This window comes from Aulonocara stuartgranti (assembly GCF_965226115.1).
Source record: "Aulonocara stuartgranti genome assembly, chromosome: 20".
Taxonomy (NCBI): Eukaryota; Metazoa; Chordata; class Actinopteri; order Cichliformes; family Cichlidae; genus Aulonocara; species Aulonocara stuartgranti.
Window position 1 is genome coordinate 21,790,351 of NC_138956.1, and position 19,143 is coordinate 21,809,493.

Genomic DNA, 19,143 nt, shown 5'->3' on the forward strand with positions numbered 1-19,143 from the left:
GTGTTGTCAACCCAAGCCTTGTGTCACCTAGGATTTTCAGCAGCAACTTCACCTACTTCCAAGGTGCATGAAGAGGACAAGGAACTAACAACGTAGGAACTCCAGCAACACTTAAAAGTAAAGTGGAACAACTTTATTAACTGACCAACGTTCATCCTCAGATGAATAATGTAATGTAATTATAATCATATTTTATTTCATACGTTGCAAAACCTGGACTGGTTCACATAAGGATTAGACTCTGAAAGCCAAACCTCAAAAGAAAAAAATTCAGATGAAGATCATGCATTTATGTTTAAAATGATCAAAACTGACCAAATGTGACATGACATTATAGTGACCCAAATGGTAATAAAAACAAGCTGAAAACCAAAACTCAGAACAAATAGTCCAGAGTCTCTACGGCCTGTCACAGCACTTACAACTGTCTCGAAAGACTAAATTAGCTGGGCAGTTTTGGATCCACGTGATGCCATTGGCACAGCTGTAAAAAGAACCTGGAGCGTCAGGTTTGGCATAGAGCCCACCAATTTTTGTAGCACAGAAGTTGTCAGTGGTTGTAGTAGTGATTGATGGTCTGGGATGAGGCAAAATGTGATCCTTATTTGTTGATGTCTCCTGATTCAGGTTTGTGTGAGCAGTTGGAAGTGGAGGAAGATCTGTAGAAACAATAGCTATAAAGTTATACTACTACTACTACTAACAACAATAATAATAATAATACTTATTATTATCATCATAAATTATTATTATTACTTATCAGTAAGTGAAATTAAATTAAAGAAGTTAACTTTTAGTTAATATAATATAAAAAAATATCCTACATAAAACCACGGCTATATTAAGGTGCGCAAATTAATAGTCAGTTAATAAATTAAACATTTGCTAGTGTGCATGTTAGTAGCATACAAGCTCTTTATTAGTCAAAGTTGTTAATAATGCCAACAATAAAATTCTTCGCAAAACCTTTTTTTTTTAACAATTAGGCCAATAATTTTCCTAAATTACGAAATTTTCCTAAAACATTTGTAATTACTGCTTGCTAATTAGTAAGCAAGGTGTTGTACATGGATGTAGGGGCCTGTAGTCAATACTCTTTGATAGCCCTAATAACTGCAGTTGTTTCTTATGAACTGCAAATGTTAATAATGTTCAGATAACCTCCTATTAAATGATGGTCTCTTAAAATGTGCTTCCATTTGCTCCTTGTTCTAAAGTGAGGTGTAAGTCACCAGAAATTTGACACTTGGCACACATGGGCTCCGTACGAGTTCTTCCTCTTTACACTTCCCTGTTGCAATTTATATGTCCTTTTCTCAGGTGTTTCAATAAACCTTAATCAAATTTGGAGTTATACACACATTTTATTTGAATATTTTTTAATGGACAACTTAAGACATTTTAAAATGGTATTAAAATATTTTTACATGTTTTTTCCTTATCTTTATTTTTATTTTTTAAATGTTTAGAACAGATCTCCTCCTTAAACTTTCTGTTTATTTCAGCTGACCAGCTTTCGGTTTGCAAAAGGCCAGAAAGCTATTCAACAGTGTCTCTCTGTTTCATATTATATAGATCCTGTCTGGGTTAATAAGTGTCAGTGTAATAGTAGCTTTCGAGCATTTGCTGTGAGTGAAAATTCAAATCCCGAGTTCAAAGATTTAACCAGTATTCATCTGGATACATTGAACACTTGTTTTGTGTTTTATTTAATAAAAATAGATCATCCTCAAGTGCTTTTATGACAAATTGACCAGTCTTTTATTGCTAAAGAGCAAATAATGTTAGGATTGTCACTGATGTGCTGAAGCCTTCTTACGTATTTCATTTAACAAACATTAGGAAGCTATGATAGAATACAGATATCCCAAATAAGGCATTAACAGCCTTTATATTGACTAATTGGAAAATATGCATACTAATAAGTAACTGGCTAGCTGTCCAAAAGTTGATTCTGTTCATCTGGACGTAGCGTTTTGTGGGAGAAACGTTTCGTCACTCATCCAAGTGACTTCTTCAGTTTCAGCAGACTGCAGGTTTCCCCAAATCCAAAACTGGCTAGCTCAAAACAAACATAAAATGCTAATGTAGGAATTTTATTACCTGGAAACAAAAGAGAGCGAAGAGAACCGATGAGGGGGTATTGTCCCTGTCCACAGAACTGTCCATTAAAGTCGTCTAGATCCAGAGCCCAGACAAAGGCTCCTCCAAAAGTGTTGTTTTTTAGGTAACGGACCTGAAGCAGTAACAATCGAAACAACTTAATAACAGTATGCACATTTTAATGTGATATGTTGTTTTAGTACTAATGTTATCTGGCAAAGAAAAACTGAGCAACATCCAGATGCACATGTCTACCTTAGTCATAAAACTTTCTTTATTGTCATATCCAACCCACTCGTTTTGTTTGGTGGCATATGGGACTTTCTGGTCCTCAATCAAGTGGACACTGGCCCCTTGAAGAAAGGTGCAAATCTGAAAACAGATAAAAAATGCATTCTGTGTGGTAACTTGACATATTAACATTGATCTGCTACTAAGACATAGAAACTGACTTAAAATGAACATATTAATATGAGAGTGGGGATTTCTTTTTACCTCATAATAAGACCAAATGCCGGGCTCCCTTGTAAATGTGCCAGCAGCAGCAGGGCTGCTGGCAGGGGCTCCAACTTGACTGGATTGAGTAGAAAGACGAAACGTGCGTCCGTATGTAGCAAAGCCCATATTTAACTTTTGTACAGGTGTTCCCTTTTCTGCCCAGTACCTCATAGCAAAATCCTAAAATGTAAACATATGTAAGTTATATTGTCATTAATACTAGTATTATCAGGTTCAGTGACTCATTGACTTTATAAATAATTTGTGATTTAAATTCTCAAGTGTTAGAATTAGAGAAGGGTGTAAAAATGGTGACAATCAATATCAATCCATCGACAGTTGGTTGAGAACTGTGTGGAAAAGTGGAGCGTGGCTGGGAGCAATTGCAGTCTAAAACAAAGCACTCAGAGAGCACAACTGTCCCTGAAGGGCAAGGGCTATACTAAAAGTTTGGTGTTTTATGTTTCACTGGTATTGTTATCCCCAATAATGATATCTGCATTGTTTTCATAGTCATTTCTGCACTATATTAATATTTTTGTGTCATTGTGAAGTCATATAATGTTATATCAAAATTTTTTCTAAAGAGCTCAGAAAAAGAAAGCGCTTATGTTCCCCTTTGACAAATATATTGCTTCAAAATTTGGAGATGATTTGATTAAAATGAAAGCTTTTTCCTAATACATACTAAAAGGGTGTATTTTTCATCTTTATTCATATGATTGGATCAGAATTAGCTGAAATCTTTGTGATTTACATGCAAATCTACATGCTTGAGATTTGAACATTTTTAACATATTTTCAGTCATTGTGTAATTTTGAGAAATATTATAGTGTCATAGTGATGTTGTAGTGTCTTGTGCAGCTCTCTCCATACCCTTTTATATGATATATAACTCAATATGGTTGTTTGAATTTATTTCATAAAGGTCAAAGGTTTGGCCAACCTAGGTACACATGCTCCCCAAGACCTAGTATATTGTTGTGAAGTCTGAACATGACCCATAAAAAAATTGTGTATGTAAAGTTTTTACTAGTTTTCACATTGACCTGATTTTCATGAAAATTAAATGACCTTAGATCAGCTTGTTGGTATCTATCATTTCATAAAATTTGAAATACTAGACCGCTAACAAACAGACAAAGAAACAAACGGAATGGATTACATAATCCCTCTTTTTCAGGGAGAAAAATGAACCCATCTACTCACAGTATTTAAGTAAACGTGGTCCCCAATATCTTGGGATCCTTTGTATAAGGGGCTGTTATGTCCTGTGACACTCTCCCAGGTACCATGAAAGTCATATGTCATCACATTAATAAAATCGACATACCTGATAAAGTGCATGAGAGGTCAAGGTCAGCAAAACAGGTTTTGCAGGGCATGCAATGTGATATTACTAATAAGCTTACTTTGACATCTCTGAGACTTCATAACCGGCATCAATGGTTCCTTTACCAGCAGACACAGCAGCAGAAATCATTAACCTGGGCTGTCCTGTTGATGTTCCCTCTGCCTCAAAGGCCTGTAGTAGCTCCTATAAACCACAGAAAAGAAAGGTAACTTCGTGGTTCATGCCAATCATCAGTAACTCCAAATCTGACCTTGCATAACACTGTGAATCTCTGCTTGTCTTCCAGAGGGCTTCCTCTTGCTGCAGGGTATTCCCAGTCTAGGTCTAGTCCATCAAAACCAAATTTTCTCAGTAGTTTGATAGAAGATTGTATAAATGTATTTCTTTTGGCTTGCGTTGACACCATAGTAGTGAACCTATGAAACCGATTGGCAAAAGAAAGGCACAATTAAAAAGATCTGTATAAAGAGAAAATTTATGATTCATTATTGTTTTATGCTTAGTGTCACACTTTTGCGTTCCGAAGTTCCAGCCTCCAACTGCCAGCAGGGTTTTAAGATTTGGATTCCTGTGGGAATGTAAAGATACAGCAGCAAAGATTATTTTTTCTCAACATTTTGTAAGTGATATGAGGAGAAAATAGACTAACCTTTGTTTGAGTCCATTAAAGGATCTATAGAGTTCCTCATCATTCCATTCTATGGTCACTAATTCATTTGCCTCATTAATACCAGAAAAGGCATAGATTAGGTGCGTACAAAGGTTTGGATCAATATTTGAAGGCATAAACCTCCCATTGCCAGGTCTGTATTGGGACCAGTTTGTGAAGTAACACACAAGTCTGGAGGATGAGACTGAATATGAAAGAACATTTTTCAATCTCTTTAAAACATTATATGACTGTCCAATATAAAAGGGTTGGTACAATTTATGAACTCACCCAGACTGCCAAAGGCGAGACAGAGACCTTAACAGTTGCATTTTTTTGTTACATACAAATAGTTAAATATAAAATTTGCATTTGCAAAATCTGTATTTCAATTTCCCTTACCTGAGATCACGATTAGGATGCGCATGATAGCTGAGGTCAGACTGGTAATGTAATAAAACAGTGCAGTAAAGAAAAAAAAAAGAAGCAGAATCTATGATAATCATTAACTCAAAGTAAACCAAATGTCCTAAATTTAAGGACATTCTGGTATTGCTTCATAAGTCAAATAGTAACTGATTCATGAACTCACTCACACACACACACACACACACACACACACACACACACACACACACACACACACACACACACACACATTGTTTTGAAAGCCTCCACAACGTTTGCAGAAAACCTAAGATTGCTCATCACATAGCTTGCAAACACCTGGACCTGAAAGTTAAAATTACGCGGATATACAAAAAACAGCTGTCTTACTATTTTACATATGTTCCCCGCCTGTCTGCTTGTCTGTGAACTACTCCTACACCGTTAGGAGCTGAGGAACCAAAACCGTCACATGGGTACATCTTAGGCCCCTGAAGGATCTTACCTGATATTATGACGTCATCGTGTTTCCTAGCAGCCCCCTACCAAGCAGCAGTTTAGTAGTTATACACCTATAAAAGAAACTTAGCATCTTAATTTCATTACAGTAAAATCAAATTATATGCACAAATGTTGAATATTATAATGAATATATTATGGTCTGATCATGTTGTCTGGCAGCTTCCCAGTGACAGACTGAAATGACAGTAAAGCAGGACCTGAACATTGCAGAAGACCCACAAAATGTAATTTCTATAATTTGCCTATGCTTTATTAGATATCCTAACAGGGTCAAGCAACAATATTTAGCAAAAGGAAAGGGTTTTCATTCTACTGCAGCACCACGATGGTAACAGTGGTGCAGCACCACAACAGTCAAAAGTTTTACTGACGCTTTTGCACCAACATTTGTTTTACTAAAATTCAACCTTGCAAAAAAAAAACCTCAAAGCCATTTTTAATGTTAGCAATTGTTAAATATTATATTGAGCTGTGCATTGAAAAAGCTTGAGTACCAATGATGTGGAATTGCAGCGAGTATTATACATAATTTATTTTGGTGTTTCCTCAAAACAAAACCTAATTTTCAGCTTGGTCGGATGGCTGGAAAGTGCATGTGCTTACTTGTTGGCTCAATTTATGTCAGCTGTTTGTTTGTAAAGCTCTGACTCACTCTTTCTTTCTACCGTGCTGCAGCAGCCACTCTTCTCCTTTATTAATTCAACTATTCAAATAATGGTTTAACCTTTCACCGTGGTGTTGAGACCTTTATTGTGTTTGAGCCAGCCGTTACAATGCTGGCACAGGGACAGCCACAGCAGGTTTCGAGGAAAAGAAAATGCCAGATAAATGCCAGACAAACAGAAAAAAAGGAAACATGGCCAGATTTGTATTTGTTGTTGTTACAGGAAAAATGATTCTATGTTTCTTTACCTTCTTTTAAATGTACAAAGATGCCTTTTGTCTGCCCTCTCCCTATGGTTAGATTAGTTTAGAATTATCTTTTTAGACTTTCCCAGCAAACACATCTTGCTTCTGGGACATATTGTTTTAGATTGTTTTATCTTCCCTAGCTCTCTGCTGACGAGACTAGCACCATATATGGAGTTGTTTTATTTTATCTGTTTATTATTTGTTATCCTGTTCTCACTGTCTCTGTGCTCTGTGCCTATAAAAATTACCAAGCCACTGTGCATGGTGTGAGTTGTTCTTGGCAGCTCACCCGTGTACACGTTTGATAAAGAAAGTAACTTTGTCTCATTGTGTCTTTATTTCTCCTGGGTTTTTTACAGAGTTTTCCCCCAACAGTTGTACAATCTTTTAGTTACCTTCATGTAAAGTTTAACCAAACCTGCTCCAGTTTCAAGTACATTAACTGGGTGTACAATTTTCAATCCAGAGACCAAAAATTCAATATTGTTCATCTAATTCTAACCTTTAAAGAAAAAAATCTGCAGCTAGCTGCAAATCTTGGCAAACCCATCCTAGCTTTAAAATGGACCTATATGTAGTTCAGGCTATAGTAGCTGCATTACATAATGTGTATTGCAGAGTACTGGGTACATTTGCTTAATGGTTAATACAGTTTTTAGAATTTATGGCTTTATTGACTGTCCAGGCAGTGTGGTTCTCATAAAAAATAAAAAGAATAAAAAACCATTTTTGCTAGATCAAGACAACTTTTATTCAGTGTCAATTAGGTACAGCATTTGCATGCATCACTGTAAACAAGATAATTTGGACATGTCTGGATGTAGACATGTCCATGGACACACTGATAAAAGGTGTGGGGATCCTCATCATTTACATACAGGCCATCTGGCTTTTCAGCGCAGAATCCACTTCCAGAAACAGGACTTGAGGTTGTTTTGGCAGTAGTAGCAGTAGTGGTAGTAGTAGCCGTAGTAGTGGTAGTAGCTGTTGGGCCAGGAGGGATCGTAGAGACGAGTGGTGGATGTGTGGTTACCGGTGGAGGTGGTGGAGAATCTAGTAAATACAGTAAGTACATATATATATATATATATATATATATATATATATATATAGTTTAGGAAATTTTGGAGAAAAAAACCTTTTCTTAACTAGAGATGATGACACTGATGAATATTAAAATGTCCATGTTTATACTTTATACTTTTTTCAGTTTACCTGAATTCAAAAGAGTGCGCAGATAACTAATGAGAGGATAATGTCCCTGTCCACAGAACTGTCCAGCAAAGTCATCGAGATCCAGAGACCAGACAAATGCTCCTCCAAATCTGTTGTCTTTCACATACTGTGCCTGTGAAATATAAACTGTGAGTTGCAATTTAAAACTACCACATTTCCACCAGTGCACAATCCAAAAGTAACCAAATGTAACCAAACTTTACCTGATGTCTGTACTACTTTAAGAGCAGTAAGATATAGCTGCCAGTTAATAAGAACATTATGATTTGTTTTGTATTATCACCTTAAACATAAATTGGCATTGGTACCTTGATTTCAAAGCTCTGCCTGTTATCAAAGCCAACCCACTCATTGCCCTTAATGGCATAGGGCACCTTTTGCTCATCAATCCACTTTATGCTGCCTGTTTGGATGAATGTGCAAATCTGTAGAGAAGAAAATAATACTTCAACACCCTTCACACAGTTTGCGATTTATGGAAAACATTGTGGTGTAATAAATCTGAACATAAGCTGCTTTATATTAGCTGACCTCGTAGTAAGACCAAAACCCAGCTTCACGGGTGTAAGGCCCAGCGCTCGCTGGTCCTGTGGCTGCAGCTCCAAGACCATTAGCAGCTGTTGATGTGGTGAATGTGCGTCCATATGTGGGGAAACCGACTAAGAGCTTTTCCATAGGAGCTCCCTGGTCCCTCCAATATTTCATAGAAAAATCCTTTGAGAGAAAAAAATAGTATATTATATAATATTATTATAATGATATTTTATAGTGATATAGTGATATATATATATATATATATATATATATATATATATATATATATATATATATATATATATATATATATATATATATATGAATGTTGATGAAAGTTTCACTCACCACATTGTAATATATGTTATCACCCTGATCGACGGAGCTGCGGTACAGAGGGCTGTTATGACCAGTGAATGGGTCCCAAGCTCCGTGGTAGTCATAGGTCATGACATTTATAAAGTCTAGAAACCTGTAAAACATCGCCATTAAATACAATGTAACAAAATAATATCAATAATAATAATAAGTTAAATAAGTTAAGAACTTGAACATATTTAAAGTAAAAATCCTTAAAAATGCCCATGTATTCAAACTGTAACTTTAATACTTTTTATCAGCATGTATCATTCAAGAAAAATCATTCAGTGTATTCACATTATGTAACTATCTCTCTACATCATTTTTTCATGTTATTACTGTGGTTTGCTGTCTAAGCCTTTCACATTAAGCAATGTGTGTATAGTAAATAAAACCACAGGTAGCTCTTCTGATCAAATATTTGCTGTCCCTGTAAATCTGGGACCGTCAGTGTTTTAGTATGAATTAACACTTGCATTTATTTAAGTAATCTCCAGTGCTGCAAAATGAAAAGTGGGATGAAATCTTTAGGATTGGAACTTTAGTGACTTCCTATCAAATAAACTCACTTTGACACATCGGCAATCTCGTAGCCGTTGTCAATGTTCCCCTTCCCACCGGCCACTGCAGCTGTGAGCAAGAGCCGTGGTTGTTTGGTCTCAGTAGCTTCTTTTTCAAAGGCAGCAAGTAATTCCTAGACGCAAGAATACAGTAGACAAGGATGATATTGTGCATTCATTTTAATAAGAAAGCATATTTTATATGTAAAATACATATAAAAGGAACGATAACATACTAAAATATAATGTGCATAGTATTAACAAGTATACATTGATTTCCAGACTAACCTGTAAGAGCACTGTGTATCTCTTCTTGTCCTCTGGTGGGCTTCCCCGTGCTCCAGGATACTCCCAGTCCAGGTCAAGTCCATCAAAGCCGTGCAGCCTCAAGAATCTGATGCAAGACTGGATGAATGTCTGGCGACTGGCAGGAGTTGAAGCCATGATGGTAAACCTATTGAGATGGAAAGTTTATAGATATATTGAGGTGATGATGAATTTGTTGTTGTTATGTGAAATAATGTAATTCTACAGCTTTGTGATGCTGTTGTCATGTAGACTAACTGTGCAGTGCCAAAGTTCCAGCCACCAACAGCCAACAGAGTCTTCAGCTGGGGGTTTCTGTGATGGAGATGTAGAAAAACAGGTAGATTTATAATTAAGCCATGTGACTTGACAAGAATGCTACATTTTGCAAGTCCTCATTCCTCATGTCATGTAAAATCATCCAACTCTTTTTATTTGTTTACCAATTTTTTTATTCATTTAACATAACTCCTATGAAAATTTTGCATTAGAAATCAGAATCAGAATCAGAATCAGAATACTTTATTGATCCCTGGGGGAAATTATTTTTTGTTACAGTGCTCCATTTTAAACCAACATTAAGACAAGACAGACAATACGCTAACTAAGAATAGTACAATATATACATATATATACATACATACATACATAAGTCACTTATAAATAAATATTTGGAAAAGAAACATGTGTAGTTGTAGCAGCAAACAGTGTGTTAAGTGGATGCGTTGTACAGGGAGATGGCCACAGGCAGGAATGATTTCCTGTGTCGTTCAGTGGTGCTTTTCGGTAATCTCAGTCTCTCACTGAACGAGCTCCTGTGACTGACCAACATGTCATGGAGTGGGTGGGAGGTGTTATCCAACATTGTCTTTATCTTGGACAGCATCCGCCTCTCCGACACCACCTTGAGGGAGTCCAGCTCCATCCCCACAACATTGCTGGCCTTACGGATCAGTTTATTAAGTCTGTTGGCATCTGCGACCCTCAGCCTGCTCCCCCAGCATGCAACAGCATAGAGGATCGCACTGGCCACAACAGACTCATAGAAAATCCTCAGCATTTTCTGGCAGATGTTGAAGGACCTCAGTGGCCTCAAAAAATAGAGACGACTCTGGCCCTTCCTGTAAAGTGCTGTGGTGTTTTTAGCCCAGTCCAGTTTATTGTCAATGTGTACTCCAAGGTATTTATAGTCCTCCACAATGTCAACACTGACCCCCTGGATTGAAACAGGGGTCAAGTGTTTCCTGGTCTTCCTGAAGTCCACGATCAGTTCCTTGGTCTTTGCCACGTTGAGCTGCAGATGATTCTGCTCACACCACGTGACAAAGGAATCGACCACAGCCCGGTACTCTGTCTCATCATCCCTGCTGATGCATCCAACCACCGCAGAGTCATCAGAAAACTTCTGAAGATGGCAGGTCTCTGTGCAGTGGCTGAAATCTGTGGTGTAGAGGGTGAAGAGGAAGGGGGAGAGGACAGTCCCCTGTGGTGCCCCTGTGTTGCTAATCACCTTGTCAGACACACACTGTGGGAGACGTACATATTGTGGTCTTCCTGTCAGGTAATCAACAATCCAGGACACCAGAGAAGCATCCACCTGCATCGCTGCTAACTTATCACCCAGGAGGGTCGGCCTGATGGTGTTGAAAGCACTGGAAAAGTCAAAAAACATGACCCTCACAGTGCTCGCCGGCTGGTCCAGATGGGTGTAGACACGATTGAGCAGGTAGATGATGGCGTCCTCTGTTCCGAGACGAGGCTGATAAGCGAACTGAAGGGGATCCAGATGTGGTCTTACTATGGGTCGCAGCTGGTCCAGGATGAGCCTTTCCAGGGTCTTCATGATGTGGGAGGTCAGTGCCACGGGCCTGTAATCCTGGGGGCCACTGGGACGAGGCGTCTTTGGTACAGGGACGAGGCATGATGTCTTCCACATCACCGGGACCCTCTGCAGACTCAGACTCAGCATAAACAGTTTATGAAAGACTCCACACAGCTGGGGGGCACAGGCCTTGAGGACAAGGGGACTCACTCCGTCTGGTCCAGCAGACTTGCCTGAGTGAAGTCTCCTCATTTGCATCTCAACCTGGTATTGAGTGAAGGTGATGGGTGGGGGAGGGGTGTCAGGAATCTCACAGGAGGCAACATGTGAAGAGAGAGGCTGGCACAGTGGTGTGGCTCTGGATTCCAGGCTGACTGCAGGTGAGGTTGTGGGGGTGGGAGCAGACACTGTGGTGTCGAATCTATTGAAAAACAGATTCAACTCGTCGGCTCTATTCTCACCTCCCTCAGCTCCCCTGCTGTTGGTTGGCCTGAATCCAGTGATGGTCTTCATGCCCCTCCACACCTCTCTCATGCTGTTCTGCTGGAGTTTCCACTCCAGCTTCCTCCTGTAATTGTCCTTAGCCTCTCTGATCTTGTCCTTTAGTAACACCTGGACCTTCCTCACCTCCTCTTTGTTGCCCCCTCTGAAAGCCCTCTTCTTGTTGTTGAGGAGGGCTTTGATGTCCTTAGTCACCCACGGCTTGTTATTTGGGTAACAATGAACAGTCTGAGCTGGAACAATGGAGTCGGTGCAGAAAGTTATGTAGTCTGTGATACACTCAGTAAGCCCATTGATGTCCTCGGCGTGAGGCTCACAGAGTGTTTCCCAGTCGGTCACCTCGAAACAGCCCTGTAGTTCCGCTATTGCCTCCTCTGACCACCTCCTAACAGTCCTGGTGGTCACAGGTTCCCTCCTCACAATTGGCACATAGCGGGGGGTGAGGTGAATCAGGTTATGATCTGACCTACCAAGTGGGGGGAGGGAGGAGGAGCTGTATGCATCCTTGACGTTAGCATACAGTAAGTCTAAAGTTTTCTCTCCCCTGGTGGGACAGTCCACATATTGTTTGAATGTTGGTAGTGTATTGTCCAGTGATACATGGTTGAAGTCACCCGAGATCACAATAAAGGCACTCGGGTGCTGAGTCTGTAGCCGAGCTATGGCAGAGTGGATAGAAACCCTTTACTTCAAAAATTGTGTAAGGAGTGATGATCAGTGATAGTCCTTTAATAATTCTTTGTGGTTCGAGGTGGCAGAAGTTGTCTTTAACCTGGGTTGTTTTTGGTCAGCAGGGAATGACTCTTCTGTTTGTATAAACAGGTTGAATTTTGTATAGGTCTGAAAAAAACCACAGTACTGCTAACTGGATTTTGTATCTCAGTACTGAGTCAATTTGAACCCCTTAAAACAGGTTATGTGAGGATACAGTGTCCTATTTTGTTTTAGTCAGATTCACTCCTTTCTTGTTATGTCTCATTTAATAAAAGCAAAATGCTGACTACCAAAAGCTCAACTTGAGTTTGTTTCCACAAATCATTCACATGTGACATGTCTTTATATATGAACACAGTTTAAAATTTATCCAATTTGATGCAAAACGAATGAAGCACAAGAATGCTACATTTGAGAAATGGTGTGTGTTTCATAAAAAAAGCTTCTTATCCTGGTATAAATACAAATATATAACAGAAACTAATATAAGTTTCTATAAGAACACTTAATACGTATAAAGATTTTTAGGATATCAGAATCATGATAAGAATGCAATAAAAACAGTGGCACACTCGTAGAACATTATCAGAATCAGAATCAGAAAGACTTTATTTATCCCCAAGGGGCAATTTTACATAATAATTTTACATAATATTTACATAATATTCATCAGTGTCATCATCTCTAGTTAAGAAAAGGTTTTTTTCTCCAAAATTTCCTAAATTTTTATATATATATATATATATATATATAACAACAACAACACCCAGCACGCCCCTGCGGGCGGTTTATCCTTCAAGCTCGGGTCCTCTACCAGAGGCCTGGGAGCTTGAGGGTCCTGCGCAGTATCTTAGCTGTTCCCAGGACTGCGCTCTTCTGGACAGAGATCTCCGATGTTATTCCCGGGATCTGCTGGAGCCACTCGCCTAGCTTGGGAGTCACCGCACCTAGTGCTCCGATTACCACGGGGACCACCGTTACCTTCACCCTCCACATCCTCTCGAGCTCTTCTCTGAGCCCTTGGTATTTCTCCAGCTTCTCGTGTTCCTTCTTCCTGATATTGCTGTCATTCGGAACCGCTACATCGATCACTACGGCCGTCTTCTTCTGTTTGTCTACCACCACTATGTCCGGTTGGTTAGCCACCACCATTTTGTCCGTCTGTATCTGGAAGTCCCACAGGATCTTAGCTCGGTCATTCTCCACCACCCTTGGGGGCATCTCCCATTTTGACCTCGGGACTTCTAGGTTATACTCGGCACAGATGTTCCTGTACACTATGCCGGCCACTTGGTTATGGCGTTCCATGTATGCCTTGCCTGCTAGCATCTTGCACCCTGCTGTTATGTGCTGGATTGTCTCTGGGGCATCTTTACACAGCCTGCACCTGGGGTCTTGCCTGGTGTGATAGACCCCAGCCTCTATGGATCTTGTACTCAGAGCTTGTTCTTGTGCTGCCATGATTAGTGCCTCTGTGCTGTCTTTCAGTCCAGCTTTGTCCAGCCACTGGTAGGATTTCTGGATATCAGCCACCTCCTCTATCTGCCGGTGGTACATACCGTGCAGGGGCCTGTCCTTCCATGATGGTTCCTCGTCTCCCTCCTCTTTCTTGGGTTTCTGCTGCCTGAGGTATTCACTGAGCACTCGGTCAGTTGGGGCCATCTTCCCAATGTATTCTTGGATGTTCCTTGTCTCATCCTGGACTGTGGTGCTGACACTCACCAGTCCCCGGCCCCCTTCCTTCCGCTTAGCGTACAGCCTCAGGGTGCTGGACTTGGGGTGAAACCCTCCATGCATGGTCAGGAGCTTTCTTGTCTTTATGTCAGTGGCTTCTATCTCCTCCTTTGGCCAGCCTATTACCCCAGCAGGGTACCTGATCACGGGCAGGGCGTATGTGTTGATGGCCCGGATCTTGTTCTTACCATTCAGCTGACTCCTCAGGACTTGCCTGACCCTCTGCAGGTACTTGGTGGTTGCAGCCTTTCTAGCGGCCTCTTCATGGTTCCCATTTGCCTGCGGGATCCCCAGGTACTTGTAACTGTCCTCTATGTCTGCAATGTTGCCTTCTGGTAGTTCAATCCCCTCAGTTCTGACTACCTTCCCTCTCTTTGTTACCATCCGACTACACTTCTCCAGTCCGAACGACATTCCAATGTCATTGCTGTATAGCCTGGTAGTGTGGATCAGTGAATCGATGTCTCGTTCACTCTTGGCATACAGCTTGATGTCATCCATGTACAGGAGGTGGCTGACAACTGCTCCGTTCCGTAGTCGGTATCCGTAGCCAGTCTTGTTAATGATCTCACTGAGGGGGTTCAGGCCTATGCAGAACAGCAGTGGGGACAGAGCATCTCCTTGGTAGATCCCGCACTTGATGGTAACTTGTGCTATGGGCTTGGAGTTGGCCTCTAGTGTTGTACGCCACATCCCCATTGAGTTCCTGATGAAGGCTCTTAGGGTCCCATTGATCTTGTACAATTCTAGGCATTCCAGTATCCAGCTGTGGGGCATTGAGTCATAGGCCTTCTTGTAATCAATCCAGGCAGTGCACAGGTTGGTCAGTCTGGTCTTGCAGTCTCGGCTGATTGTTCTGTCTACCAGTAGCTGGTGTTTTGCACCTCTGGTATTCTTGCCAATTCCTTTCTGTGTCCCGCTCATGTATTGACCCATGTGCCTGTTCATCTTAGCCGATATGATGCCTGACAGGAGCTTCCATGTAGTACTGAGGCAGGTTATTGGTCGGTAGTTGGAGGGGACCGGTCCCTTCTTGGGGTCCTTGGGGATCAGGACCGTCCGCCCTTCAGTTAGCCATTCCGGGTGTCTCTCGTTAACTAGCAGCTGGTTCATTTGTGCTGCCAGACGCTCGTGGAGTGCAGTCAGCTTCTTCAGCCAGTAGGCGTGAACCATGTCGGGCCCTGGTGCTGTCCAACTCTTCATACTGGAGACCCTTTCTTGGATATCTGCCACTGTGATGGTTACTGGACCCTGTTCAGGGAGGTCGCTGTGGTCTGCCCTCAGATCCACTAGCCACTGAGCATTGCCGTTATGGGTTGCGTCCTTCTCCCATATGCTCTTCCAGTATTGCTCCGTCTCCAGCCTTGGTGGTGCTGTTCTCTTATTGTTCCCTTGCCACTGAGAGTACACCTTTGCTGGTTCTGTGGAGAACAGCTGGTTTATTCTCCTGCCTTCTATCTCTCTGGTGTACCTCCTCAAGCGGCTGGCCAAGGCTGTGAGTCTTTGCTTGGCAGTTTCCAAGGCCTCAGGTATGGACAGCTTGCTGTATTTCTTAGGCACCTTATTTGTCGCACCTTTCTGCAACTCTGTTAGTTGGCTAACCTCCCTCCGTGCTACTTTGATCTTGCCCTCTAGCCTCCTTCTCCATGGAGGGTACTGCCCCTTGTGGCTGTTCAACTTGTAGCCAAGCATCTCACTGATCACTGCTGCCGTATTGTAGATCAGCTTGTTAGTGTCGGTAATCGTGGTTGTAGGTATTGCCCGTAGTGCTGCATTAACATCATCTAGCAGACCTTCTGAGGGTACTTCACGTAATCTTGGTAACCGGCTACGGGGGATCCAGGTTTCAAGCTTGGCCATGATCCTATTTTTCAGGTCAGTTCCTCTCGCACTCAACGATCCTTCTCCTATCGCACTTGGGGCTATGTACCCAATCTCGGGTGGGGGTGATGATATCTCCCCCCTGACCTGGCGTCCTGACTCCTCCTTGCCGTAGCATTTGTGTTGTACCTCGTCAATCTCTAGCTGTGAGAGCAGTCCCTTCTTTCGAATGTTGGAACACTGAGCTACTAGTTGTTTCGCCGTCATTGTGGATGTTGGGTATCGAAGAATCCATAGGTCCCTCATCCTATTCATGTAGCCCCTTCCGCCGGGGTTACTTGCGTAGTAGCATTCCAACAACGCCCTGTTTTCGTCCCTTGCCCACCGATGCCTTCTTGAAAGACATATATATATATATATATATATATATATATATATATATATATATATATATATATAAATGATAGGTTCTGTGTTCATTTAAAGACCACTGTCTTGTTAAATCTGTTTTATTTTGAGATTTTTGCATGTAACTCTTTCCTCTTTCCTCTTTATTTTGGCTGCACTAGTAAAATTAAAACAAATCTGTCAATAATTAAGTGCTTAGGGTTAAAAATTATTTGAATACCACTTCACCGTTCATGCCAGAACAGCTGCTGAACCTTGCACACTTTTGTTATTAATGATTGAGAACAAAGCCACGGTTAAAGTAATATTTCAACCACGCACCTGTTCTTGAGGGCATTGAAGGATCTGTAAAGAACATCATCATTCCACTCGTACATTGTTATCTCATTTGAGGGGCTGATTACAGAGAAGGCGTAGATCAGGTGTGTGCACAGGTTGGGGTCTACATTTTCAGGAATGTATCTCCCAGCACCCGGTCTGTATTGGGACCAGTTGGTGAAGTAGCATGCCAGTTTGGTTGAAGACACTTTTGCAAAGAGGAGAATTTTTTTTTCTCATTTTAAGTCATGTAATTCAGAAACACGTGTCAGTAATACATATAGATGATCAATACATACCAACTTGAAGACAAATCAAAAGGGACAAACCTGGAAAAACAAATATATTAGTTATTATTTTGCAGAATTTTACACTTTTGAATCAATTAGTAACTGAAATAATGATGATTTATTTACCAGCCAAGATTGTTACTTGAGCCATGTTGAATCAGTTGATCCTTTTTCTATCTGCAACATGTGATCTGCAACACCAACAAATAGTTATTTACGATAATTATTCAAAATTTCATGAATCACTGTAAGACTGATTTTGACAGAATCAAACTAACTCTGCGTTCTACAGCTAATTCTTCTGTGAACTGCTGCTACGCATATTAAAGTCACGAAAACCTTCTCGCGCTGATGATGAACTTTTCACAGGTAGTTTGACACAAATATTCTAGGGAGTCCTTTTTATAGTTCCGATAGGGCAGGGACAAAGGCTGTGTGCCAACAAAATGTAATAAATGCATCAGTCATTAGATGACTGCTTATAGCTTTTATTACCTGATAAACATTGATAACATTGTGAGCCGATGCATCGTATTTTACAGAACATCATGATCATACTGGTTTCCATAGAAATGTCTTGATAAACAGCTAACAACAAACTTCAAAGTGGTCTTTCGTTTAGTTACACACTGTTGCTTCGTGTTATGCCTCAAATAAATTAGCGCTGCAGCTTTGTATCACTTTTGTAAACAATGAGATTATTAATGATGAGATTATTTTATGAAGTAATTGATCAAATAATTGATGGTTTATTTAATAATTTGGATCATTTGGTCGATAAAAAATAGTTTGTTGGTGTTTATTTGCAATTACAAATAATCAGTCCGAAACCCAAAGATGATCATTTTTCTGTAATTTTTATATGATAAACACGTAATCACCTTTATAAATGAGATGTAATTGATAAAATAATTGATAATAGAGGTTTAATTAATGATTTGGATCATTGTTGTAGTTGTTCAGTTGTTGTTCAGTTGTTGGCATTTATCAGTCCCAAGCTTAAAGATGAACATTTTCAGAAGGATAAGAACAACAAGAAAGACAGTTTCAGGATATTATTAGATGTTTTTCCTCTCACAGAAAAACAAAAGAAAAACAAAAAAACAGCTTATTATTTTTCTTTAATCTCAACATATATTTTTCTAAATAAAAAACTTAAAGTAAATTGATAAGCTCAGTGAATGTTATTATATGATACATGATTAAAAACCTCCAAATTTTTATCTAGTTTTGGAACCTTCTGATCCAAATCTAACATCTTTGATAATTTGAAGTTCATTTAACATTGTTTTTCTTTCAGCTCTCTCATAGTCTTGAACCCTTTAACATTACCAGCTAACCCCTAGGTATGCTTGATTGGAGGGGCATGACAAAGATAACTCAGAGCTATAGCAGATAAACCAGAAAGATTTTAGATAACATATCGTTTTGTCTTTAAGTTAATCCCCAATGGTGTAATGATGGATTACAGTGAACCTGCCACATCGTAGTGAATTGTCCAAGGTTCAGGGGAATTAAAGTGTTTTTATCTTTTTAGTGCAATTTGTAATTAACAGTGTCTTTCAATTCGATTTTTTGTAATTTTAACACCATCATTGAGCCTTAAAACGACCTCAAGTGAACAAGAACACATGATATAATATATGAAGTCAATATTTATTTAACAAAAATCAAGCCAAAATGCAGAAGCAGTGTATGAAAGATTAATTAGATTCTAGATTCACCTTTAGGAGCAATAACATATTAATGTTTTTCTGTATGACTTTCAGTCATGCAGCCTCTCACATCATTGTGGTGGAATTTTAACCCACTCTTTTTTTTAGTGTTGCTTAAGTTCAGTTCACTTTCCTGTTTGTCATAGCATTTGGATTAAGCTGGAGGCTGGACTTTGGACCATTGCAACACGTTCATTCTGTTGTTTTTCAGTCATTCTGTTGTAAATTTCATGGTGTGCTTGAGGTCATTGCCCTGTTGCATGACCCAATTTTGACAAAGTTTAAGCTGACTGGGAAGACCACCAACTGTCATGAATGTTTTCCACTTGTGAAACATCCTTGTGGACAATTAGAATGATAGATTACACTATGAGATAAGTATATATATATATATATAT

General features: G+C 39.9%; 1 protein-coding gene across 1 annotated transcript; it reads right to left on the bottom strand.

Moving 5' to 3' along the window:
- Positions 1-146: 146 nt before the first annotated feature.
- Positions 147-17,181, bottom strand: LOC309697717 (putative chitinase 10; the record flags this gene model as incomplete). Its single annotated transcript, XM_082519834.1, has 20 exons — positions 147-659; positions 2,104-2,236; positions 2,359-2,781; positions 3,812-3,935; positions 4,015-4,139; positions 4,207-4,372; positions 4,468-4,524; positions 4,606-4,810; positions 4,897-4,923; positions 5,008-5,048; positions 7,305-7,410; positions 7,642-7,774; positions 7,971-8,087; positions 8,194-8,376; positions 8,545-8,668; positions 9,126-9,250; positions 9,405-9,570; positions 9,681-9,737; positions 16,744-16,948; positions 17,157-17,181. The coding sequence occupies 20 exons, from the start codon at positions 17,179-17,181 to the stop codon at positions 400-402; spliced, it is 2,802 nt and encodes a 933-aa protein (XP_082375960.1). The 3' UTR covers positions 147-399.
- Positions 17,182-19,143: the final 1,962 nt, after the last annotated feature.